This window comes from Opisthorchis viverrini, assembly GCF_000715545.1.
Source record: "Opisthorchis viverrini unplaced genomic scaffold opera_v5_310, whole genome shotgun sequence".
In the NCBI taxonomy this organism is placed as follows: Eukaryota; Metazoa; Platyhelminthes; class Trematoda; order Opisthorchiida; family Opisthorchiidae; genus Opisthorchis; species Opisthorchis viverrini.
In genome coordinates this window covers 152,522-179,713 of record NW_008751966.1, presented here as the reverse complement: position 1 = coordinate 179,713, position 27,192 = coordinate 152,522, and the positions used below count along the sequence as shown (strand labels likewise).

At 45.5% G+C, this 27,192-nt stretch overlaps 1 protein-coding gene across 1 annotated transcript; it reads left to right on the top strand.

Moving 5' to 3' along the window:
* On the top strand, positions 1–27,124 carry T265_09833 (hypothetical protein; the record flags this gene model as incomplete). The annotated part of the gene is made up of 14 exons (XM_009176019.1): positions 1–230; positions 1,976–2,108; positions 7,304–7,948; positions 12,007–12,267; positions 12,587–12,913; positions 17,774–18,445; positions 19,188–19,388; positions 19,949–20,087; positions 21,680–21,749; positions 24,240–24,391; positions 24,435–24,643; positions 24,681–24,842; positions 24,881–25,130; positions 26,808–27,124. 14 exons carry the CDS (start codon positions 1–3, stop codon positions 27,122–27,124), a joined length of 3,768 nt encoding a protein of 1,255 aa, XP_009174283.1.
* Positions 27,125–27,192: the final 68 nt, after the last annotated feature.

Sequence of the window (27,192 nt, the reverse complement as noted above, 5' to 3'; positions counted from 1 at the left end):
ATGGCTCAGTGGTTAGAGCTCGAATTTACTGACCGGAAGATCCGTGGTTCGAGTCCGACCACTGCCTCTCGATTTCTCCCGTCTAGTCTTGGGCAACCTGGCTGTATTCCAACACTCATGCTTCGTTCTGGTGGCATGGCAGCTGGGCACCGAAAGGGTGCTACAGCTGAACGATTATTTTCAATAAAATTTCTCTTATCTCGACGATATCCAGTGTTCACTGAGTTGCGGTAGATGTTTTGGACAGACAGTTCTGAAAACTGAAGGTCTAGCTTCAGTAACTCGCTTCCATTCAACCTCCAAGCAGTCTTCGCCATCCTCATGACTTTGCGTTTTATGTAGCTTTCTAGCCAAATCAACCCGCACGATGGCGTGATCAGAGCCAAGTTGCGTACCCCAGAAGGAACGACAATCCTCAACTGAGGTTCTCTATCGGTAACGGATAGCCACATGATCCAAATGAGTCCAAGACTGCCTTGTGGTAGATGTCCTCCAAGTAACTCGATGTGTGCGTTTGTGTTGGAAGTTCGTACTGGCTAGGAACAGTCGACAATTTGTACACATCTAAAGAAGTTACTCCCCATCATCCGTACGCTCAACGTCGACTCCAAATTTACCACCCAGCTGTGATTCTTCCAAATTGGGCATTCACATCACCTGCAAGGATTATTATATCCGTCCTTCTTGCCGGTCGAAGCAGTCGTTACAGAGCTTGATAAAACTCGTCCTCAGTCTCAACTACCATCTGTTGGGGCGTATGCTTATACGACAAACACATCGTTTGCTGCATCGACTTGCGTTAATTTTACTTGAGCCAGACAACCGCACAGTGCAAAGACGGCTGTTTACTGGGGCCAGTCCAGTAAGGCGCTTTCATCCTTGAGACTGAGTGCCATTCCCACATCGTAGATACCACGAGCCGTCGCGTAAGGATCACCGAATGCTTAAAGAGTGAAATGTGGAACATCTGGTCTCATCCTAAGTGGTTTGAGGAGCGCGACTGATGTAGGGTCTTGTATGCGTGTTTCGGAGACACAACACGTCGATAGAGAGGTAATGCAAGGTTTCAGCAAGGGATGCCTGTTGCCCAGTTTGACATGGAGTAGGACATTAAAGGCTGCAACATGGATCAGATCTTTTGAGGTTAGTAGGTGATTATTTCGGTTTATTTTTCTGGGCGAGGGTTTAGACACGGAACAGTGGCTAGGGGGTTGGCAGCAGGCCGGTGAGTGAAAAGCTGCAAAGGCGGATGACACTTTCCGGTTGCCCAGGCCGAAGAAGAGGGCTTAGTTGAGGTACCCCACATTGAGCCTTTGGTTCAAAAGTCTGATCCACAGGGCAGTGAGAGGATGTAGACTTTGTTTAGGAACCGTGACCCTAGCCTCTGATCCAAAAGTCGGTCACGGTCAACCGTTGGGCGATCGGAGTGTGCGGTTTTCGACGCCGACCTTTTCTATCCCGTCCGTCCTGGGGGGAAGGCAGCATCGCCACTTCAATAAATATAGACATGCTGATCGCCTGCGGGAAACACCTTATTGCCTTCACACTCCTATCGCAGAGGACAGTATGACTTTACCTCCACACCGTAATGCGATTGCTCGCAGTACGGGTAGCAGCCGTTCTTCGTCGGGCTGCTCCCCTTTGACCTTTCTGGCATGGTTGAAAGGAACTGAGTTTCAGCCAGTAAAGCCCACAGGATCATTGAAGCACAGGAGCTCGACCACTACGACAAAATGACAGCTTTGAGTCGGGCCACTAAATTCGGACGCCTGGTTCTGTCTGTGTAATAGCAAGTCTCAGGTACGTCTGCTTATGAGGCACGTACCTCATCGTGGTACTGTGTAGCTCGAATTGCTTTTCTTATGTCAAAATATTAGGTCTTCTCCATGTTGACTGGTATTCTACGTGACGCCAATTGTGTTACTATCGCGTAGGGCACCGGCGTCACTAGTAGAAAATAAAATAAATCGTTCAGCTGTAACGCCTTTTCGGAGTTCAGCTGGCATCCTATCCGAAGGAAGCACGAGGGATGGGATACTGCCAGGTCGCCCAAGCCTAGACAGGAAAAGTCGAGAGACAGGGGTCTGACCCGAACCACAGACCTTCCGGTAAGTAAATTCGCGCTCTAGTCACTGAGCCATCTATGCCGTTCTACTCACCGGACAGGTTTTCTTGGGGAAGTGGAAGGGTTGCGGCTTGGGGGGAACGGTTCCAGTCGGGTGCATTGTGTGAACCGAGAGTGGAAGGAGGGCCGTACAGGCGTATCCAAGCAGGGCTAGGTTTGGAACTAGCCTCCATTAGGGGTCGTCCGGAAAAAGACGATTTGGGGAAGTCAACCAGAAGTTCTTCATGATTACGATGATCGAAAGTTTCTCCCGGAAGATCGCTTCATCGCTTCGTACGAGCGCATTCTTGTTGGCATGAGAGCGAGACTGTCAAGCTTCGTTTGTAGGCGGTCGTCGATACATTCCGGGTAAGTTTGTGCTGTATGTCGTATCGCTACTTGTTTTCGTAAATTTCATGAATTCATGAATTTTCATGAATTCTGTTACGTTCCTCGTGCTCCTTTAACTTGAACCTACCTATGGGACACTTCAGGTTTAATAGGCTGCTCTGTCTAAATGTGCACGAATGGTGTAGATTTTTCGATTCTACTGTTTTTCACTCGATGCTTCGTCAAAGTTCAGGCTAGGATTCAGTCTCAACTTCACGGAGGTCTTCTTCAGTCTCGTCTCTCCTAGCTGCATGATGGCTGTGCATCGAAAGGGTGCCACATTCGGCCCGTTGTATTAGTTAGTAAACGTTGTATCACATGTAGAGATAAATCCTACTTCAAGGATGTGTTCGCTGTTACGGATTCGGGAGAACGCCTTCAGATGATCAGCGTACAATTGGAGCTGCAATGATACCAAAGCGAATGCATTCCTGTACCGACCGCGTGCGCTTCTGACCAACGGTTAAGTCGATAATGGGCCTCTCGGCTGCTGTGACTCCTCAGACACAACCAACCAATGTTGGTGTTGCGATTACCTTGGGAATCCGGTACCTAGGTAGGTCCGTTGACCTCTGGCTGCAATCTCGTGTCTGTGAAAAGAATATCAGGACTGTCAGTTCATTGCAAATTTGACATTATCCACCTTGCTCAGAAGGCCACTCAAATTCACTGCTGTGACGTAGATACTCGTGCCTCTATTAAAGGTGATTGCTAAGGATCTGGAATAGGTTAACTACTTCAAGATTTTTGGGTTTTAGGCTAGATCTATGTTTATAGTGTAACAGCGACCCACATCTTTTCGCGATCTTCCGGAGACACACTGGAACCAAATTGAATTGGATGGTTCCTCGTATGTCGGTCACATCCTAGTAACGGACTTTGGTTCTCTTGATAGCGAAGGTAGCTTTCAGCGGACACAAACGTTCGCATCCGAATGGGACTTCTGAGTACGGTGCCTTCTTCGATGGTGTCGATAAACTAGGTCATCTCTGTAACGATCAGCGGCGAGACCTTTCGGTTGATTTAAATACCACTGTGCTCCCATGGGTACGTGCTGGTTCCAACCCGACTTGGGCAACCTGGCAGTATCCCAGCCCTCGTGCTTCCTTCTGGTTGCATGGCACTAGGCACCTGAAGGGTGTTGCAGCTGAACGATCAAGCCTAGAACGTTTTGGAAATCCCCTCTTGACAGTTTGCACTGATGGCTTACAAGTCACAGATGTTGAGGACTTGCGAGCTCTGTAAGAACGCATTAAATTCTGTCATTGTTTGCAGTCGAAGAACTTTTATTTTTCCATCAGTCCTCCGTATTGGACAGATATGTTTAGGAAAGCATTGCCTGGTACTGCCTGTAGCAGGTGAAGGGTGAGAGACCTACTCTTTTTCTTACTATTTCTTACTATGTTTTAGTTACAAGGATGTGTACACTAGTAGCACTCGTTCTGAAGTCTCACATTGGCGTTTAGGACTTTTTCGTTAATTTTGGCACATATTGCTTGGTTTTGTAGTTGCTAGTGGAGATTGGTGAATGGAGCACATTCCGTCGCTTGGGATTCGGGCGAGCACTTAGAGTAGGCATCGGCTCGTGATTCAACAAAACTTTTCTTCTGCAGCACAAACATTTCTCAGTGTGAATCGAATATAAGAAAACTTCAGTTTGTCAAGAACTGTAAATGCATGCGCTTTCGTGAACTAGTTCGGAGTTTTGTGAGTACCATCCTCCAACTACGACAGCATGCTTGTTTGAACTCCCTAACCATTAGTCTTTCGGTACATTTCGTGTAAATATCCGTGGGTCGTACATCTGAAAACGGTGGATTAACTCGAACTTCGAGTCTTTTTACATAGGTGACTCCTTTATTATCTTAAACAACCACGTTGATTTCAAAATTTCCCCGTTCGTGTGTAGGATTTGCCCGAAGTGCCACAAGCTTTTGGCGAAATCCATAGTTGACCTAGTCAGAAACTTTTTGGAAGTCAATCTAGCTAATATTTCGTTATCCGATCTGGGACCCGTTACCGAAGAGCAAGGCTGGGAAACTTGCTGTCCGCCATGTATTCGGCTGTCTGTGGTTTATTCGTCCCGTGGATTTGGACGGGTTTCTGATGATTCTAGTTAGTCGACATTTAATACCTAGTTAGGTTCTGTACCCTCAAGGACAGGAGTGACAATCTATTTGCAACCTTCCTTCATTCAGGGAGCACTTGAACTCTCCAGTCGTAAGTTCAGCAATATATTCGTATGAGCTCTACCAGAACCAACCGATTGGTACTACAGAGTTTTCAGCTGATCACCTAACTGATACATATCTCGGATTCTCAGGAGCTTTGGCAAATTGTGGTCATTCCGGGAGATGGAGCGGAAATATGAACACTTCTTCAACCATACCGCTGTCTTCGGTGCCAGTTTCATCATTCACGTTCAGTTATCTGATCACTCCTTTTTCTCGTCTCGTTGGAAATTGAGCAAATCCATAGTCATTTGGAATTTAGTGTGGCCTCTGTAGCCTGACGACCATCATAAGAGGTTTTCGCCTTCTGATTGGGGAATACCGCTGGATTGCGGATTTTCCTGCACCTTTTTACTAATAGTGCGCGGGGTTTCTAAGAAAGATAGTTCAGGTCTTTCGTTTACCTCCGGCGAGCTCCGTAACTTTCCCTTCGGGATACGGTCGATGTGTTTTGTTCGATCTCGCCGTCTGAGGAGCTTAGTTCTTTATGCGGCCTCTTGTGTTCCCTTTTTCTGCGCGACGTATCTTGCCCATCGGAGCTTTCCTTCGTCCTTTACAGCTATCGCACTTCCTGTTCACCACACTTTCAGTAGGACGCATAGTCCGCGATGGTGTTAAAATAATTTTCCTACCTGGGTGGTTGATTTTGATAATCACACCGTGAAAGTCGTACTAGTTATGTATTGAATCCAAGACAGGAAGTTCATGACCTTACTTATATCTGTTGGATTGCTGGGCAAACTCTTGCCCCGAGGGTTCAATTTATCAAGGAATCGGTGACCAAAATCACACTGTTAGGTGGCATTCTGTTGCACCCGATCAACTTGCAGGAGTATTGGGGTTCCAGGGCAGCACCCAGCCCTTTTTTACTGCTAAATGATAAATAATCGTTCGTCTGCCATGCCACCCGAAGGATACGCTGGGACTGAGCCACTGTTTGGATGCCGAGGCCTAAATAGAAGCAGCCGAGATGTGGATGTTGGATTCGTACTACGGATCTGTCGGTCAGTAATTCCGCGCCTTAGCGATTGAGCTATCTCGAGCTACCTACATTTTCCTCTATAGAAAGGTTCAGTAATTGCGAGTGATAACATTCTGAACGCGATTAAGGCAGTGGCTAGAAACCTCAGTGCCGGGACATTCGGTTCTTTTTTCAACTGCACAGACATGTGCTTGAGGGTGAGGGCCTGTGGGTTCTTCCAAATTGGGTATGAGTAAGACCATTCCATCTCAACGAAAATGGTAAGGCTATTGGAGGTGCAGTAGTCCCGGAACTAGTAGCCGAGGAATTAACATGTACCGTCATAGTTAACAGCTTAATAGTGCTAAGAGACGGCATGTGGAAAAGTCAAAGGGGGACAACTAGCAGCGCAACGATCAACCGAGTCGATGTGAGCAGAGAATTCTACTAAACCTGATGTGGAATGGCTGGCTCAGATGAAATTTACTGTATGCGATGTCACCATCGTTGTCCGAAATCCGGCTGGAAAACAAAACTCGTGATGAAGAAGTGGTTATCGTCGCATGTCTTTCGACCCGCAGCTCGGAGGACCAGGAGGTCTTGTTGGTCTGAAGTCTACCCATTGAACGGCCCCTTTGTAAGTGATACGCGTAGAACCATCCCCGTGTTACTGTTCAACACAGCTCCAGTCTATCCTCACTCTACGTAGAACTTGTCGATCAGTCCATGTACTTCACATATCAAAATCTACCTGGCAGAGCTATTTTCACCCATCCCTGTGCTGACTGAAACCGACCTGGGAACATGGTAAGAAAACCTTAACCTCGGGTTGCCCGCTTCTTCGGAGCACTAGGACGCGAAGTACCAATAGCTAAGTACACTGATCCAGCTCCATATCCAGATCACTTTCGCGTATCAAGGCTATCATCCTCAATGTGTAGCCGTTTCATTTCACACGGCAGCGGAACGATAATGAATTGGTTAAGTCACCATCTCCAAAACGTGGTAGTCTCGTTTTTATTCCCCAGCGGTCGGTAAATGGACTGTAATAGCCGTAACCGATAAACCTTTGGTACGCGAATAAGAGCTGAACAACTGAACTCTTCGTCGACGTACAAGAGACCGAGTATTTTCAGTCAACGATGGGGTCGTCGACAAGACATAGCATTATGTGTTTGATCCAATAAGTCAGGGTGAACTCGGAAGTGAACAGTACTCAAGCATGAGGCTCGTAAAGGAGAAAAAAAATTTGGTGGAGTTGAAAGTTTCCTCAACTTGTAAGGGGGGGGGGGGGTTGGTAGTTCTGTGTTTCAGGCTGCTATCCGAATTCCATAGACCCGGCCTGGGACAACGGCTAGTCTCTACGGCTCATTGCAGTTCTAAGATGTTTTACGCCTTCTGCAGACTCAACTCGCTGGTTAGACTCGAACGATTTCATGGTGCATCTGCACATCGGGCTTCGCCGATTGCTTGATCCTGTCAATACCCAATATGTGATCAATACTCAAATTTCTCACTTCGTGGTAGTATTATATCTCACTAAATCTCCAGTTTTGTAAATCTTAAAAATGTTATCTTCCCCAACTGATTTATGTGAATAAATGTTTTTTTTCTCAGGACATGTTCCACGACGAAGCGGAAGTGGATGAAGAGGAAGAGGAAGAAGATGATGAGTACCAAGACGAAGACGAATTAATCGGCCCAGAAGATGAAGAAGCGCTTGATGCTGTTCCAGCGGCTCGTGAACTGGACTCACGCCGTCGAATTCGGGAAATAATGGACCAAGATGAAGAGGAGATTGAGCGGTATTATCAAGAGCGTTATGAGTCGCAGAACTATGTCGATCGATTTGGGGACGGTGAAGCGATGGCCGACAGCATTATCCAGAAGGAACGTCTTCCTGGCATAAAAGACCCAAATTTGTGGGCGTTGCGGTGTAAAATGGGCGAAGAGAAGGCAACAGTGTTGGCATTGATGAGAAAGTTCATCGCGTACCAATACTCAGACACACCTTTACAAATTAAATCAGCGTTTGCAAAAGAAGGCTTAAAGGGTTACATTTACGTCGAGGCTTTCAAGCAGACACATGTGAAACAAGCAATAGAGGGCATAACCGCACTGCGGCTATCGCAATACAAGCAGCAACTAGTCCCAATAAGCGAAATGACAGAAGTTATGCGAGTGGTAAAGGAATCTGGCCAGCTTAAAGCCGATCAATGGGTTCGTGTCAAATCAGGACTTTACCGAGATGACCTTGCTTTGGTAAGTTTTTGTTTGTTTGGGACGAGATGCATACATGTCCTTACACACTTCGGTTTCGTTTGCATGATTTGTTTCGGTCGGGGTCAGAATTGGTGGGCTTCGGGATTTCCGCTGTCCTTTAGACTCCATATACTTTGCAATTAGCCCTTCCAAGAAAGACACTTCATGGGTTTTTATTGGTCTTAATGGTGATTGCCAGAGGTACGGAGGATCCATAGTCAAATGCCTCCTAAGATGCTAGATATCAGAAACAGGAAATGAACATTGAGACGTAAATAAACTACATTTGTACAGGGAAAACGAACGATTAATACTGCGTAAAAATGTGGGCTTAATAGTGGGTAGTCTTAATGGAATTGCGGGCTGGGGTATTGAAGCGGAAGTGGATGAAGAGGAAGAGGAAGAAGATGATGAGTACCAAGACGAAGACGAATTAATCGGCCCAGAAGATGAAGAAGCGCTTGATGCTGTTCCAGCGGCTCGTGAACTGGACTCACGCCGTCGAATTCGGGAAATAATGGACCAAGATGAAGAGGAGATTGAGCGGTATTATCAAGAGCGTTATGAGTCGCAGAACTATGTCGATCGATTTGGGGACGGTGAGGCGATGGCCGACAGCATTATCCAGAAGGAACGTCTTCCTGGCATAAAAGACCCAAATTTGTGGGCGTTGCGGTGTAAAATGGGCGAAGAGAAGGCAACAGTGTTGGCATTGATGAGAAAGTTCATCGCGTACCAATACTCAGACACACCTTTACAAATTAAATCAGCGTTTGCAAAAGAAGGCTTAAAGGGTTACATTTACGTCGAGGCTTTCAAGCAGACACATGTGAAACAAGCAATAGAGGGCATAACCGCACTGCGGCTATCGCAATACAAGCAGCAACTAGTCCCAATAAGCGAAATGACAGAAGTTATGCGAGTGGTAAAGGAATCTGGCCAGCTTAAAGCCGATCAATGGGTTCGTGTCAAATCAGGACTTTACCGAGATGACCTTGCTTTGGTAAGTTTTTGTTTGTTTGGGACGAGATGCATACATGTCCTTACACACTTCGGTTTCGTTTGCATGATTTGTTTCGGTCGGGGTCAGAATTGGTGGGCTTCGGGATTTCCGCTGTCCTTTAGACTCCATATACTTTGCAATTAGCCCTTCCAAGAAAGACACTTCATGGGTTTTTATTGGTCTTAATGGTGATTGCCAGAGGTACGGAGGATCCATAGTCAAATGCCTCCTAAGATGCTAGATATCAGAAACAGGAAATGAACATTGAGACGTAAATAAACTACATTTGTACAGGGAAAACGAACGATTAATACTGCGTAAAAATGTGGGCTTAATAGTGGGTAGTCTTAATGGAATTGCGGGCTGGGGTATTGCGGTCTGGTGATGCGAATGACCAGAGCATCACATACGAGTCGGCCGATTGCGGGAGTGGAATGGGAGAAACGATATCAGTAGGACGCTTACCGTGGTATTGGAAACACAGTGGCGGGAGAGAGGCGGCATCTGGTAGATCAAAGAAGGGAGCCAATGAGGTGCGCAGCTGTTCTTCCAGTACTGTTTAGGAGTGATTGATATGCAGGAGGAACAACACCCCAAGTATGTCAGCACAATGTAGCAGGACGGATCTGGAACCTGTACGGGAGACAATTCAATCGGAGGGGTGTATTTGCGATAACGGGAAAACTGAAGTTTCTCGGAGGTCGGAATGCACTTAATTTCACAGGAGGGGACGAGTTAGAGTTTCTCGAAAGTGATAGGCGAAGAAGCAGGCACTTCAATGAGCGAGAGGCTGACGATAGAGCGATGTAGGGAGCGACAGCCGTGGGCGAATTTTTAGGACTGTATATAGCTCAACTCTAAGGGCCATAATCGTTGATTTTTTGTTAATGTGTTCAGCGTACTGATGGCACGTATGTGCCCACGTGTAATCTGAGATAAGTTGGGTGTTCTTGAGTAGTAAGTGAAAGAAATATGGGGTTGTATCGTTTGCAAAAGTGTAAAAGAATATCGCTGGTATATGGATAAGAGGATAAAAACCTTGCTGAACTCGGTCTAGACATACCTGAAGCGAGTGGCTTGTCAGGAACTTTCAAATGCGGTTTGCAAAGTTCAGGTATAGTTCATTCATTAAGAGTTTTTCAATCAGTTCATCGTGTCCTGCTCGGTCGAAAGCCTTAGACACGTAAATTACTCTGCTGTGACGCTCTTTTTGGGGCAATAGCTGCCGCCCATAAGGCTTGGCTACTGCCAGATTGCTCAAGTTTAAACAAGACCAATCAGAAAGCCAAGATTGGATCCAAATCCAGGGCTTTTCATAGTAGTAGCATTAGAAGTATAAGGGGGAAAGCCCTTCACCGCGAATTCGTTAATTATCAGAAACCAATTCGGTAGTTACAAACTGTTGGACAGGAAAGTAAATGTCTCATGCATATGGTTGTTAAAAATTGAGCATTCTCACGCATCTTCTTCCCTAACTTTGATGGATATTCATAGACTATCACGCAACTGTAAACGAACACTGCAATGCAGTTCCACAAGTTCCGTAATAGAATTCACCTTCCATTGGACGTGGAGTAGAGCTTCGACGAGACCACTGGCTACCCGCATGCCTCATCAGTAGTGTGCGCCGTTAGCATCATGGTAGTCAGTAGGTTCGCGTCTTATTCATCTCGATTTCGAGACACCTACTCCAATAGTTGCATAAAACCATACTGACTACTTCCACAGAAGCTGTTGTTTTGCAGATCAAACGAAGTTTTTTATCAAGGTGAACTCCGCACCAAGCAGTGGTAATGGAGTTGATGATGTCATTGTTTTGGTCAAATTAGGAATCGAGTTTGAGGTTGCGACGTACACGGAAACTGCCCCAAGAGGAATCGGTGTCAAGAAATAGGGAGGGAAGAGTGGAAGCAACGAGATACATGATTGGAGTGTTTTTGGAGCATGGTTACGGTAAAAATGGCAGGTATCACAAGGACCAGAAAGTTTATTGGAGTGGGTTGTAAAGATCTCCCCTTAATATAATGTTCACCAATGAAAAGTCACGCCGAACCGTTCACTCACTTCGTCACAATTACAAGGCTGTTCTTTCAACACGGAGTTTTTCTGTCACATCCTTGAAAATCTAAACAGTAGCCTTTTTATAAAGGAAACTACTCACAAGGCTGCTGAAAACTCTTCAACAGCCCACGCCCATTCCCCCCTTCTTGGGGCTCATCAGATAGGCGCAGTCCCGGAGTTTTCGTCAACCTTATGATCTACTTGAACCCAAATGAGTGTATTTCTCAAATACAGTCCAATTTCACATGGCATTGTAATGTGATTTGCCTTAATCGGTCTTTGCCACCCCTTTTCACATTCCAACTTGCAACTCGTGAATGCGTGCTACATAGTGCAGTTTTCCCATAAGTTTGCAACGTATCTCTCTGAATTCTTGTTAATATCCCTCTAAAATTATGTGCAACAAACAGCCTTTTCCGTAGCGCGGGTTCACAAATCACTGTCGGGGCTACTTCAGTGACTCAATCTATTTACGAATTCTGAGCTTCTTGGAAACGGTCATTGTTTGTTGATTCACTCCACTCCGTGGTGTGATCAGGAGACCGTGCTCTCGATTGTGAGTCATCAGGTAGGCGCAGTCTCCGGGTTTCCGTCAACCTTATGTTCTACCTGTTTATTCTTAAAGTTTTCATGATACGTTCGTAGAGGTCAGTTGATGTATCCCCGTTTCCCTTTGCTACCCCAGCGTGAAACCTCCCTCCACAGCCGTTTATTTATTTAATTTATCTCACACTTCAATTTTTTCCTTCATATTTCGATCATTGTTTTTTCCGTAGCCCGTTCTCATACGCAACAGCGTTGGGATACATATTTCGCTACTCGGTTACCGCTGTTCTCGTGGTTGACGCATATTGTTGAAACCTCTCATCACCTTCGGTGTTAGATCGCTTACAGTCTGATTTACACTGCAAACGGATGGACTTCATTATCACTGCTCAGTAGGTTTGTCTGAAGACGTGGTCTGCTTATCCTTTTCTACCTCAATTCTTATCAGGTGGAATATGTAGAAGACGCGCAAAATCTGGTCTCTCTCAAACTAATCCCGCGCATTGACTATGATCGCAGAAGGTCACGCGCAACGGCCGAAGAAGAAGATTCGAATAAAACGCAACGCTTCAGACGACCTCCTCAGGCATTGTTTGCCCCGAATAAAGCACTCGACCGCATTCAACGCGATGGTTCGTGGACTATCTTTGAGGGCAACCGGTACGACTCAGATGGTTTCCTTCATAAACAGTTCCGAATCAGCGCTGTGGTAAGTTGTCTGGAAGCGTGCAGTTTTCATCACGTTAGTTTTTCGGGAAGATGTCGATGTTTCGAGCCCGTGTTTGAAGAATTCGGTTTCCTTTCCGTTGCTTTATGCCAGGTGTCGTCCGTGTTTCTCACTGAATCCTTTTCTTTCACTTTCATTACTTTCCGAAAATATATGTTCTGTCGCTGTCCAACACTGTCGCCCTGATGACGATAATTGTGGTAGAATCGCTTTCGTGCTTGTAATAATTATAGCCATCAAGGTTTCGGAGTGCTTAAGTTTCCGACTTACCGTTCATTCGCATTTCTCCCTCCGTTTTTAGGTCATTGAGGGGATTCGACCCACGCTTGCCGAACTTGAGCGATTCCACCAAACGCCAGACAGCTTGCAGCTGGCAGCGGTGGCGGCAACAGCGGTCGCTGCAGCAGGCAATGTCCCAGTTACGGATTCGACCATCACTCACTGCTTCACACCAGGTGATGTGGTGGAGGTTTGTGAAGGAGATTTGAAGAATTTGCGTGGAAGAGTGGTCTCGATTGAAGGAAATAATCGAATAGTTGTGCAGCCCAATCATTCTGATCTGCACGAACCCATTCCTTTCACTCCGGTTGAATTGAGGAAGTTCTTCAATCAGGGTGATCACGTAAAGGTTGGTTATTATCTGTAGTTCCTTTTTTCGGCCCCACACAAATGACCTATCGATCCTGAGATATTGACTTGTGCAAACAAGGCTCCACGAGGTTGTAAGCTGGCTTGGGAGGTCTCTAGGTGATGGGGTTGTTGGGTTTTCGTCGCATATTCTATTGTTTTATTACATGTTGCACCTGCTTTCTACACAGTCCGTTTGTCGGGTAGTCATTATTGGATTAGGGGCATTGCAATGTCGTCTGGAGCTAAGCATACATCGTCTAAAACCAGCCGTTTGCGTTTACTCCCTGAGAATAACTTGACTTTGTTTCTACTTCTCCACATATAAGGGGCAAATCCAAGCGTAACTGCAGCACTAATTTCCTGAATGTGCACAAGCATAACATGGTGGTACTCAGCATCTGAACAGTCGTTGCCATTGTTTGCGTGCATTGTGCCTGTGTAGATTTTTCATCATACGCGAATCGCAGGGGAAGCAAGAACCCATGCTTAAATAGCCACCGCAAAGAGCATTAGACAACAATCCGTAAACATACTTGAAACCTCAAAGTGGATTGAAATAAAAATTAGCCTGACATGTGAATGGTGTACAAGTAACTTGATGAAGAAAGGCGTGATGTCTGAATAAGAACTGACAAGCTCTGAAGAACCCTTTCCACTCTAGTAACGGTAGATCAAGGTGCTACACTTCATCAGGAAGGGATGTCATTTCAGCATACAGTATTGCGTTGAGGGTGATCCGGCGAGAAGGCAGGATGGGACGAGGAACCCTACTCTAAACACAAGGGGGGATATAGTAAATTTGAAACCTGTAAATGAGAATTTGGGCAGGGCTGAAAGCTAGAAAAGGGAGACGAAGCCTCCTACCTGCCCGCGTCGAGGGGACTTTAACGCGCAAGGATAGACCGTCGGTGAAAGATAAAGCAAAACTGGTGAAAGAAGAAGAATGGAGGAATGATAGTGGATCCTAATAAGCTATTTAGTTCGGAGATGGAGTTACGAAGGAAGATGGACGATAGAGAGACTGGGATGGGTTGGATGTTGTCGAATTCGAATAACTGCAGCCGAACATGGTAGTGAGATCGATATTCAGACTCGTAATGCTTTATACCCGGTAGTCAGATAGTCCAGATGAAGAATGGCGTTGGGGGGGGGGCGTTGTCTGACGTCTGCAAAGATAGACAGGAGAGGCAATGGAGGATAAGGGATCGTCCATGTAAATGTGAAATAGTGTGAGGAGATTACATGCCCTAGCGCTGGTTTTATGGATCTGAGAAACAACGCCGCCCAATGATTCTTGTATAGAGCTTCCTTGCAAGAAGCTTCCGTTCCAAGTGATCAAGTTTGGATGTTAGCCTTACATAGATCGGCTGGAGAGAAGGTCCACATGCCAAATGCGATCAAAAACCTTCGGCCCAAATGGGGCAATCACATTTGTTTTACCAGGGGTCTAGGTTGGAGGACCGGACCTGTAATACTTGTGGGGCGGTGTACCTTAAATTCATACTTGTGATCATTCGAGCTGGCGTTGCCTTTGGTCGAAATTGACCCAAGCATTTGGACAAAATGGGGCTAGGGGAGCTGACTTGGTAGTTATTGTCTGAGCGGAAGCTAAATTTAGGACCTGGAAGGATGAATAAAGGTTATCCATCTTGAAGGGAAACGCCAGTGAACAAAGATGGGAAAAGGAGCTGTGAAATGATTCGAAACACAACTGGGTGGTATTATTTGCAGAAATGTGGCCAAAACGTGTCGAGGGGCAGGGATGCGTCCACCAACGCCTGTACAGTTTGTTTTCCCTTACCATCAGTAGACTGACATAGCTGGACCATTTGGAAGATGATTCCTTACCCAGTTTGAAGAAAAGGGAGATGAGGTGGTTCATGTCGTCGTAGAGAGTATGTGGGTTTTTTTTACTAGCAACTCAATGATTCTCTGATGCGAAGCACCTATTGACATTCTGAAACAAGTGGACTAACTCCATCTGTCACCCTGAGTGTCCAATGCGTTCTTCTGGTAGCACACAACAACCACGCAGTACCGTGCGTCTGGTCGATTCCTACCAAATTTATCCAGCTCCCCGGGTTTTCAAGCTAAATTTGATGAAACCAGACGTGCCACTGTTTCTGTCGTTAAAGCACTCTGTTCGTGTCGGTTTTTGACCACGTAGCTTATCAATTACGTTTACGAAATATGACTTGTGCATGTGGTGTGCTATTTGTTTAAAATATGGCTGTATGCCTCACACTCCCCCGTTTTCCGATGATCGAAGCTGTGGCAGCTGGAGATGATGTGCTTATGGTACACGGTTTATAGCTGGTAAATTGATTGATTGATTAATCAAGGGATTTCTCTAATGATCATGAGTACCTGAACAACCGATATATCAGCAGTTGTACTCAGAGGTTCCACCCGCGGCTTTCGTAAATAAACCGAATGTTACGATAGATATGTCAATCATTTTATTAGGTTTGGGTATCCGAACATCACGAGTTTTTTTAAGTCTGCCTGTAAGCCACTCAGATCAATCCATCGCCCGAATAGCGTAACCATGGGTGACCTTGTTTGGGAGCATTTCGAGTGCCCCTCAAACCAGTTTTAAGGAAGTATGAGTACCATGAGAAAGCCAGACAACGTCACTTCCGTTAGTCATACAGCTAATCGTCTTTTACAAAAAAATTGGTTTTGTTAGCGAATCGCAAGGCATTAGGAGGCTGATGACCGTTTCGAGGTTTGCCTGACCCATCGGACCAACATAGTCCCAAGCAGGCTAATCAATACCATATGCCATTTTGCGCAAAATGGTGGTAGCGTAAGCGTACTTCAGTCCATTCAGCCGGAAATAGCAGTTCTAAAGCCAGTGATATGTATTATTAACAGATTGACTGTGAAATGAAGTGAAGAGTGAAAGCATGTTGGGGGTAGTGTATGCACCAGATGGACTATTGGCCCAGACCATTCGCGGGCTACACAGAGTTGGGCTTTTGTAGCCAATTAGGGAGAGTATGATGTAACATGGTCCGAATTGCCCTCATACTCAAAACTTCGATTTCAGGCCGGTGCGCAGCAGTATGCTCTATGGGCAGCATAGTGTTCGATCACAGTGATCCACATTTAACTACTTAATGCCGATTCCTGCATTCTTACAAACCTGGCCTTGTTTAGCCTATATGATGATAGATGGCACTGAAGCACTTGGACTGGACGTAATATACGCAAATCCATTACTTGTCAAGTAAGCGAAAACACTGGTGGACAGTAATTGCTTGCAATACCTCTTTCCAGAAATCCATGCGGCTTCGTAAACCATACGAAACTGGGGAGTTTGAAAAGGCCTAAATGCCATGCTCGCGTACCCAAGACTGATAGGTGCAACATATGAAAGTATAGCTCCTTCACTATTCATATTAGCCTGTTTTGCAAATATGTGGGCATGTATGAGGAACTGCGACATTTTAAGATACGATTTTTGTAAAAGTCAGACCCAAGTAGGGTTAAGCAAAGTTTGACTACATATATAAATTTGGTACCTTTTAAGGTGCGACATATGGCTGCTATATGGCTGGTGAGGTAAGGTAACGAAGCTTGGTAATTTGGTCTCATCGAGGAAGGATACAAAAAGTGGAATGGAGGGTTAAAGTTCGTGGACCGAGTTAATGTTGTAGTTCGTTTTGTGGGTACTACGCAGCGAGATTTGGGAGTTGGTTGAGTGACCACTGTAAGGCATCCTTGCAGTTTATATCTTCATGCTTGTTTGGTGATTGAAACACCAGCATCCCAACGCATAGGTTGGAAGTGGCAAGCCATTTTAGGCTATAAGTTGAGTGACAGCATGAGCCGCCCTTCACCGAGTAGCCTGGTTAAACTTGACTTCTCCGTGATCTCATGGCTCTTTAAAGCTCTCTGAGATCAACAGATTTGGTGGGATACGATTGGAACGATTTTGAACGGTTTCATACAACTGAATATACCTTTGTTGACCAGTACGAACTGGAACACTCAGTGGGCTTGATGGTGGACTTCATCACTTAGTATTGAAAAGTGATGCACGTATAACCGACAGCTCATGCACTCTGAGGGACTGTTTGAACCGGACCACAATGGCAACCCAATAGAAGGATAGGTCAGTCACCACAGGTTAATTCTGCTACCAAATTGGCTGGTTGGTGAGGCAGTCATAATGTAAAGTCGTTGCAGTCTGGTGTGGACAGAATGGAACGGTCATTCTAATTCGACTTGCCCCGTTATTTTTTTCCAGACACGTCTCCATAATTGCTCCGCTGTTTGTTCAACTGGTCTAAGACAAAAGTCAACCAACTAAGTCAATCAACTAACTAAGAGCGGTCGTTGTAAACGAACTGAATTCGTTTGTGGGTGCAGTGAAGTAATGAGGCCAGTTGGTTATATGGGCCATCTTTAAAAAAACGGTCAGGGTGAGAGTATAGTGTGGGTGGCTTTGAGGTGAGTTCGCGCCTGCAGCCATAGATAAATCAAGTGCCCGTACAGTTACCTGAAACGTATAGCAATGACGCTCTCGTTTATTTTAGGGATTAGTAGTTATTATTTTAGTTGTGGTTTTCGACCAAATGCAGCGTGGAGATGGCTTTAGTTTATCTTGTCAAACAAACTAGTTTGCAAATGGTTTCCTATGGACCTTCATATTTCGCCACTTTTTTTAGCGACCGCTCGTTCGATAACGTTAGGTGTTCACTTTTAGGAGGTCTTTCCTCTCTGGGGGTCTCTAGTGTGTAGAGCTACCCTACTTTTTCAGGTCTTATTCGATCCATGTGGATCCTATTGATCGTGTGTTTAGCTCTAATTGAGAAGTGTTCATATGCATGTTCATATTGTACTATTTCAGGTCCTCGCTGGTCGCCACGTCAACCAGACAGGATTGGTTATTCGTTTTGAGCCCAGTCTGGCCGTAGTATTGTCCGACCACAGTATGAACGAAATGAAAGTAGCACCCAAAGATTTGCGTCTCTGGCAGGATCGGGCATCGACATTGGATTCATCTGGCCATGTTCAAATGATGGATCTTGTCCAAGTTGATCCGCAAACTGTGGGTGTCGTGGTAAACGTAGAGCCGGAACAGGTCTCCGTCCTTACGTGCTTCGGAAAAGTTGTAAATTTGAAATCTAACACAGCTTTGCGTCGTTTGAACACACAACGCCGCCGCCCAGCCCAAGCCATGGATCGGAATGGCAATCTCATCCAGGTAAAACAGACAGTAAGACTTTTGGAGAAGCCCCATTGTGGTCTAATTGGAGAGGTCAAACACTTGTATCGTTCGTGGGCATTTATATATTCCCGAACGCATCTAGAGAATGCGGGTTTGGTTGTCGCGCAGACTCGTCAATTAGCTGTGTTGAACAGTACACAGAATGCGCCCGAACAACAAAAGGCCGTAAACGACTTCCGAACGATCACCCCCCTCAATGGTGCACGAAACGTCGGTTTCGAACATGACGGTCGCGGGCGTGGTGATCGTATGGAACGTAAACTTATCGGGAAGACGGCAAGAATAGTTAAGGTAATTCCGTGTTGTAACTAGTTTTTTCTCTACATATTAACTATTAGGAACTACCCTGCAATAAAATCGTTATGTACGTGCAACAGTGCCCACTGACCCCCTCTGGGCTGCTGTCGCTCTTCAGGTATCTTCCCTAAGACAGTCCTTTTTAATAAAATTCACACATCATAATCACGTAAAACTCCAGTTAAGCTTCGTGCTTATCACAGTCGTATTCCCAGGCTCGCATATGGGCCGAATTCGTGTTGTGCTTTTAGCCGGCCACGGCACGTATGCTGAGTCATAGGCTCATGAACGAACGGTAATTCGTTCAACTATACCCACTGTCCAATTTTGGGCCAAATGGGGGTGCTTCGGACATCATGTTTGTACGTATGTCTTGATAGCTGCGCACAATGACACATTCCCCATGCGATTTTGCTCGGTCGTCGTTAGCTTTCAAGGAGTTTGGGTTGTAGCTGCTCTACGGTTACCAACAAATTCGGTAGTTTTTTGTACAAGACTGTCAACGCGAGCGGTTCCAGTATTCCTGGATATAGTGCATCAACGATATCATGTAGCCTAAAGTCAGTGTAATTTGATCTTCCTGTCTTTCTTGTTGAGCTAGTCGCCTACCGCGGATGACCTCATCAAGTACCAGTAAATTCGCGGTTACCGGCCTACTCACCCCCAATGAGATTTTTAATGCAAATATTGTTAATTGGAGTTTCTTTCATGCGTGGCTATCCTATCCGTTATACAGGGCACACTGAAAGGTCTTCTGGGCATCATCTGCGACGCAACACCTACTCACGTTGTCCTTGAGTTGCACAGCCAATTCAAAAAGGTTCCCGTCGCGAGGGAGAATATGGCCCTCTTGGACAGCGGTGGCCACATTATGGATACGCAATACGGCGCTACCACTCCTCGCGTCACTCCTATGCGCGAAATGCGCACACCGCAGGTACGCACCAAATAATGGCTTATTTCAGCCCCATTAATAACGTGGTTGTTAGCGATCTTTTGAAGAATCACTTGGAATCTCACTGGGTGTTGGTATACAACTACACTGGGCAGTTGAGAGGTCGACTATGATTGTCCACCTTAGAGACCATGTTCTTGCGGAGTTCACTTAAACAGAATAGGTTCTATGCAATTTTGATCTGCCCCTCCCCAACCGAAGTGAGCAGCATTGGTCCTGGCTTTGACCGGAAACATTGTTTTGTTCAGGTATTCAAGCTTTAACAGGTCCCTGAATGTTTCGTGCCTAATGCGTTCTGATTATATTGGTTGTTTTGTCGATTTTCCGTGGGCTATTTGCATAAATCAAGTCCCGTTTGGCCCATATTCTGATCACTTACTTTAACCTTTGTGTGCGGATATCTTGTACATCTAAAACCATGACTGGAGATGTTTCTCAACTGTTTGCGCAGCTGATTGGTTACCGAAAAGCTTGCGATGTTTTGTATTGCATTTTTTGCTATCTGTTGCTGTAAATGAGATGATTTTTCCTTCTGTTGTTAGCTCGCTTACGGAGCACAAACGCCGCACGCTGCCAGCACCACTCCGCGTGGTGATAGTACTCCGCTACCAAGCGCTTTTAACGCCGGATTGGCCACTCCGAAACTAAGCAACTTGGATGACCCAATGACACCCAATTCGAGTAAGTTCCACTTATCAGATCCGTTGGGGGTGTTGGTGTGGCAGACCGATGAGCAACACTTGCCTGAGACCCTGTTGATCTACGTTTCACATGTGCTCACTACAAGGGTTCTTGAGTAGAGGAACGGATACAGAGCGCAGTCGGAATAAGAGACGCCGAGGATGAGACTCGAATTCACAATCTTTCACTGACTGGTGGGTGCTCATCTGCCGCGGACAGTGTCTCGTCGTACACATGCAGTTTGTTGGCCACACCTCTGCGGATTGCCTCCACACCTGATGTCTATCACCCACGTCAGTTAGCCTCCTGTGTCTTCTACAATGGGCCAGGTACCATAGGGCCGTTGGTCTTAATCACGGTACTGGCATGTATTTAGGCTCCTACTGATAATTGCCTAACTCTCAGTCTTTTCCGTAGCTCTCAATTTTCTGCCTCGCCATCTTGGAATAAGTTGTCTGTGCTTGTAACTTAGTATAAGTGATGTGATCCTGTTACATGGGGTTAATGCCAGGCCACAAGGTCTTCAAGTTGTGTACTCAAGGTCCAGCGTCTCGTGGTACCTACAGGAGAAATTTAGAAGCTTTCATTATGCAGACTATCACTCGGAAAACAAGTTGTGACAGACGCGCGCATCTTTAAGTAGCTACCGCGAGCTTCAGGTAGCTTTGGAGCTCTTGAACGAAACGTTTGACGCCTTCGTTACTTTTGTTTTGGCCCGGACAGCCTATGAGTATACTCTCCGTGGAACGCATGGGACCGGAAGAACATTCAGTTTGACTGATTTAGGCCAATCGAGATTAGTCTTAGCATTGACTTGGAACTGAATCAGTTCAACTGTGACACCCTTTCGGTGCCTAGCTGCCATGCCACACGAAGGAGGCATGAGGGCTGGGATACTACCAGGTTGCCCAAGCCTAGAGAGGGGAAATCGAGAGGCAGAGGTTGGGTTCGAACCGTGAACCTTCAGGTTAGTAAATTCGCGCTCTAACCACTTGAACCATCTGGTACGCTAGCATATGAAAATCCCTGTACAACACATCTTTTCCAGTTGAGTTAGGATATTGGGCTTCTTTCATGGTTGACATGGAGCTCTCATCATTACTTTAGGTTCCAGGGTCACCAATCGCGAACAGATGCTTGCTGACTATACTTTGGCTGACCATACTTATGGAAGATACACCTGTTTCAAGAATGTTATATTGCGATAGTTCCTGAGACGTGGTTGCTTCCTGCTACGCACCTAGCACCGTTCCCCTCACAAAAATACACACTGTGCTTTCTGTTTGCATGTTTGGAACTGTTTGATTAAGTCGCACTTTCCATTTGAGTGCCAAAGCCTCTGAAGTAATTTGAGCTGAACGATATCGTTGGGCGGATGAGAACCTCAGCAACCGATACAAGCTAGTCGGTCTAGCAGTTCCATGTACTGCAGCTTGCTTTGCACGTCGCAATTTTCTGTTTGAACCAGAATGTTCTATACTCGGTGCTGCTGGGTTGCCTTGTAAATCTGTTGCCTGCATAACCTGTTTTTTGTGATCATTTTGAAGTGAAATTCTAACCACATCGTTACTTGTCCCTCTTTTGCTTCCCAGGTTTTCTGTGGTCATCGAGTGATTTACATCGCATTCCAGGTTCTAGTACTCATTCCTTCTCTGATAACGAGTGAACAGTCGTCTTCACCAGGTGTTTTGTTTTTTCACGCCTATCATCGCACTTCATCTCCAACTTCGAACGCCTTCACTCGAGTGTCTGCTTCTGGGTGAACTTCCGTGATTGTTAAGTGCTGCCAGAGCTCTCATCCCTTCCGTCCAGTAAACTTATCTTATCATCAATATAATTCTTTGAAAACCGTGTTAGCTTCTAATTTTTCTATTTCGAAATGCAACTAATTACTTCACCGAAGAAAAGATCAAGAATGTCGGTTTTAAGAATTGCGACGTCTTCTGACTGAGAGGGTAACAAGTGTCAATAGAGTGACCCGGGAAACACTTTAGTCCAATATCAGAAGCGAGTGGACTCTTCCTTCTTCCTCATTGCTTCACTTGGTATTTGACCTCTATGTGATGTCCTGGGGAAAATTTTCTTGGTCTTAGGTTTTGAGAGCTCGTAGCAAGTTACCTTCAACCGAAAAATCGTCATTATTTTCAGCTGTAGAAACCGCACACGTACAGTGTTTATGGTTATCACAGTTCCGTTTGCCGATGATCTGGAGAGGCACGGATGGACAGCTACTCATTGGAGGCGGTAGCTGATATGATTGATACATTAATACAGGGGTTTTCATTGAGGAGATCCGGAGGGTAACAACTTTGATGCATGCGCACTATTAGGCGCACGGTTGGGCCATGCCAGTCAATGTCCCTAAACATTGATATGTCTCGTCTCGGGGGTCCAGTTGCTTGATATCTCCTGGCTCATTTCCAACCCTCGCGTGGCCATGGGAAAAGTTTTTTCGAGGAAGTTGGTCAGCTGGCATACGCCACGCGTGACCGATCCAGTGCAATCTATGGAGTGTGATCAGTTCATCTATCGTGGGCGAATTCGTTCCGAAAATCATTTGACGTACTTCAGCATTACTGATCCGGTGTTCCCACCAAACTTGGAAACGCTCCGAAGACATAGATGGTCGAACGCTGAAATTTTTCTCTAACGTCCTCAGCTCTCTGCGGTCAGGTTTCTGAAACATATAACAGGTCAAACAGGTTTGTCGCCACTACAGTCGTCTCATACTATCGAAGTTTTGCTGGCATTTTAAGTGAAATTCGGTTTTGATATCCCATATTTATAGTGCTTTGTCCACCGAGCACCACCACTCAGGTTCATTATTGATACTGCATGTCTGTAATTACCCCGTCATCCAGTTGTTACCAATTGAACGATTGTGGCTGCAAATTGTTGGGTTTTAGTGAACTGTGTGCAAACTTGCGAGTTTCGTTAGCCGTGTGACCGAAAGTGAGCCCCGATTAATAGACCAAAGACTATGTCAGATAACTTCACCCACCAGTAAGGAAATATCTGATGTGTTATACGTTGTTCGTTCGCGCTAATCCGCCCGCCTGATTACGAATGGTGATCGTGGTGCGAGAAAGCACTAAAGATGAAGTGAGCCTGCTGGACCGGAACTTAACCTTTGCGACAACAATCGTTGTAGACGAAATACACTCATTTGCAAATTAAGTTGGCGTTAACGCAAAGACTCAACTGAATCCCAATGAAATCCTCCGTTTACGCTATTCTTCAACAGAGATCACCTCAGGTTTCAGTTGATACGGTTTGAGAAATGGATGCACATTTTATTGCAGTCACTGCTTATGAGCTTGCTGAAAACTCTTCGACACCCCTTCACCGTTTTCGCTCATCACTCGGGCGTATTCTCCGATTTTCCGTCAGCTTGATGTTCCACTTGAACACAAAATTGTACACAACTGACGAATTACACTAATCTGGAGATCGCTTTGATGTAAATGGGGGACTCTAATTGTGTGTACTACATGAAGGCCGCTTCGTGTTTCAAATGGCACGGTATTCGAGCTGCCTAAGTATGTAGCATGTTGCTTCGGTCAATCGATGTTCCTTCATACGTACGAATATTTGCATCCACTTGGTCCTTGCCAATCTAGCCTGTTAAATTGACAGTTAAATACATTTCCAGTGTCATTGAAAAGTAAAGCGATACATCTGGATACATTAGTTGCCTCGGAATCAGATACGGCTGTCAAGATCAAATCCCTTTTACAGAGGATCCCCATACTAGGGGATCGGTTTCGTCGATGTTTCCCCTACCACTTTTTCGATTGTCCAATCTACACTCAGCAATGGAACTGCAGTGGTGCTCAGTAGGGTATAATTCTTAAGCGATCATGTGACGTGATTGGAGGTTAATGCCTGGATGAATGAATTGTAAGGTAGCGATGTCTGCTCATGGTGATATTGCTCATGCAATAGAGTACGCTGAAAGTAGAAGTCGATGTTGTGGAACGAAGTATTATATTTTCAAGTTGCAATGGGGCGCTTTATTCCGTTTATGCTTGACGACTGTATTCCGGTGCGTGCTTCGCACGTTTATTTTCACGAAACCGCTTAAAACCGTTGGGAAAAAGTTTTTCACGGTTGATGCTTCACAGTCGTACGACTTTGTGCTTTAATTTTTAGGTATCCAGACACCAGAATGACAGTGAACGACCTGCGTGAGATCGCCTACACAAGCGTGGTTTCTCATGCTTTGTCTCCGTGTGGACGTCTCCTCGTTTTTGGGACAAATATGGGTCGGCTCTTGATCCATTTATTATCCCCTCAGTACCATGGTAAGAGATAGATGGTTTGTTTATCTCTCAAATTACCTTCTAGATTCTAGCTTTGAGGCGAAACCCATTGAATCCATCACACTGGAATATCCTAAGGGCTGGCACGCGCTGTCTACCGTCGGAAATTTCCTCTTCTGTGGATTTGGCGATCAGTTAGCTTGCTACAAATGGACAGCCGATGACAAGAGGATACTGACTTTTCTGAATAGAACACGTGTTTCCCCAATTTCCTCCCATTTTGGCGATACAAGTGTAAGCCTACATCATTCCACTCTACGCACCCTTTTAGATCACAAGGGTACTCTACCATACTGAGATGAACCAGCTGTATGTGTGTGATAGTGCAGGATCAGTTCATGTCTATGCAATAGGTTCAAATGTGATTCCTCTCCATAAATTTACTGCACATAATTCTACTATCCACTCAATCTCCTCTGCCGGATCAAAACAAGTGAGCTTTGCCTCGTGGTTCAAACTAATCCATCTCAGTTTGTTACTTCTTCGGAGGACGGACTGGTGCGGTTTTGGGACTGTCGCACAATCGGTCACTCTGATCAGTGTACATCTTCCTTCCAACCGCACAATGAACTCGTTCTAGCGCGACCAAGACTTGGCAATTGGTTGACAACTGTAGCCTGTGACCCATCGGACTACAACTGGTTTGTCACTGGAGGTGGCCCTCGTTTGGCACTGTGGAACCGTCGAGTTGGGAAATATGTGGTTCCTCTTGTCCCCGATAGTGAGTTTCACAATAAATGAGTTGCATTTTCATGGTTTACTTCAGTACAATGACTGACAATTTTTTAAATTCCAAAGAATCATTATGAATGGGTCGACCGGCGGTGTTTACAGCAAACTGCATGACCCTAATTTAGGCTTCGGTGGGTTTGTCCAGGGACCCAGGGTGATTAGAAGCATATTCAATGCATTGAATTCTGATCTGCTTGCTTTTCGCAAGCAATCTGGTTTTCTAGATAACTTTGACGTATAGCTGTTGTTTTTTGCGAGCATCCCGACAAGAGGAGATTATCCTAAAGGATGTAGTGACGGCTTGAATTCGATCTTTCAAAAAACCACAAAATTCATTAGTGCTTTTAATAAATTGAAATTTTGTTGCTGTATCTCCTAGGTGCCCTGCAGGGGCTCATCTTATTGTTCGCTGTCGCAGCTGAGCCAGCCCCTTACTGCGGTTAAGCTAAGCTGCTAAACTAGCTGGCCTGGCTCGTGTGAAAGGAGCTTTGTAGTCAATTGCTCTTAAGCTACTAGATAAGAAATGAGTAGCGAGACAGCCCGCTGAAATTATCACTGCAGAGAACTGTCTGCGGCTTACCGTCATCTTTGCGTCCTCTGTCGCAGGAGAGTGCACCTACTCTCCTGAGTTTTGTCAATGTGCGCTCGTAGAAGTCTTCTTAAACCGATTATGTGTTCCTTAACCCACTTGTCCTGGTGCAATTTTCGTCCTCACCCTGAACCCCTCAGTTGTTGAGCTCTTACATAGGCTATGTACAAACTTCTGAAGGAGAACAGCGCAAGGAAGTAGCCCTTTTCGAAAAATAATTATTTGGTTGTGAGCCTTGGCTCAAGAAACTTCATTACCGATGCAACCTCTCGCAAAGAATACATGCGACTAATTCCTCTCAGCGCTCCAGAAGACTGTGCATATCAGACTAAAAAGCAGGCGAAAACGAGCAAATTTAGTCACTGGACTTGGGGTACGGCATCACTTCGGCACTTCTCCCGCCAGCTGCGTTCGGAAGTTGAATGCAAACACGGATTTGAACTTCGGTGCAAAAACCGATGACACCTATTAAAAACCTGGTGCATCCCTTCAAGTATGTATGTAATGGGAATTCCTTTCATCAGAGAGAAAAAGCGAACATTGAGGTCCTCGCCTTTGGGTAGTTCACAGGGTCAATCCCTTTGATGGCAACCATCGGTTTTCTGACTATCAGAAAACTATAGAGCTGTCGTCGATTGCTGTCGTGTATTATCGCATACTCAATCGGACAATACTCCATGGGTCCTGTCGTTGAGCACTCAGCTGATCGTGATGCGATTTCCACTGCTTTGCTCTCAAATTAGTTTGCATTACCCGATCAAGGGGACCATCCTTATCCATCTCAGATCCTGCACTTTCCGAACAATTCAATGTTCAGTAGCTTGCGCAACTATCGCTCTCGGGGCTTTCTACCATGTCTTTAAATGGTTCTGTTTTTCACTACTATATACATGAGAATCTTTGTTGAGGCATTCGATCTTTTTTCTCAGTCGATGGCGGGGCCACTCAGGATCACATTAGTTTCATCCATTCCTGGAGAATGAACTGTTGAGCGGGACCACAAGAGTAATGATTGGTGTTTACTGCTGCTCTGATAATCGATAATATTTGTACGTTTGCCTTCCCGTCCCCCAATAGCTCCAGAAGAATGGTACCCGCAGACGAGCTTATTCTCTCTTCCCGGTGAGGATGTTCGGATCATGGCAGGTGGAAATTCGGGTCGACTATTTCGATGGGATCATGCTGGTTGTCTTGTGTCCTCGCTTGCTTTAACAGAACCTCCAAGAGCACGAATAAGTCACGTGATCGTTGCAGACTCATTACGGATTCCGACAGAAGAGTCTAGCACAAATCCGACTTCAACCTCCAGTGTTATTGTGGCAGCTGGTGCTGGTCCCGCCATCCGACTCGTGTCCATGCTTGGATATCCTCTAGGCCTTCTGAGCCTCCGATAACCTATAATGAGCCAACATTTTTGTATTCTATCATGAATAAAAAAATTTCCAATCAAAATGAACTTCTA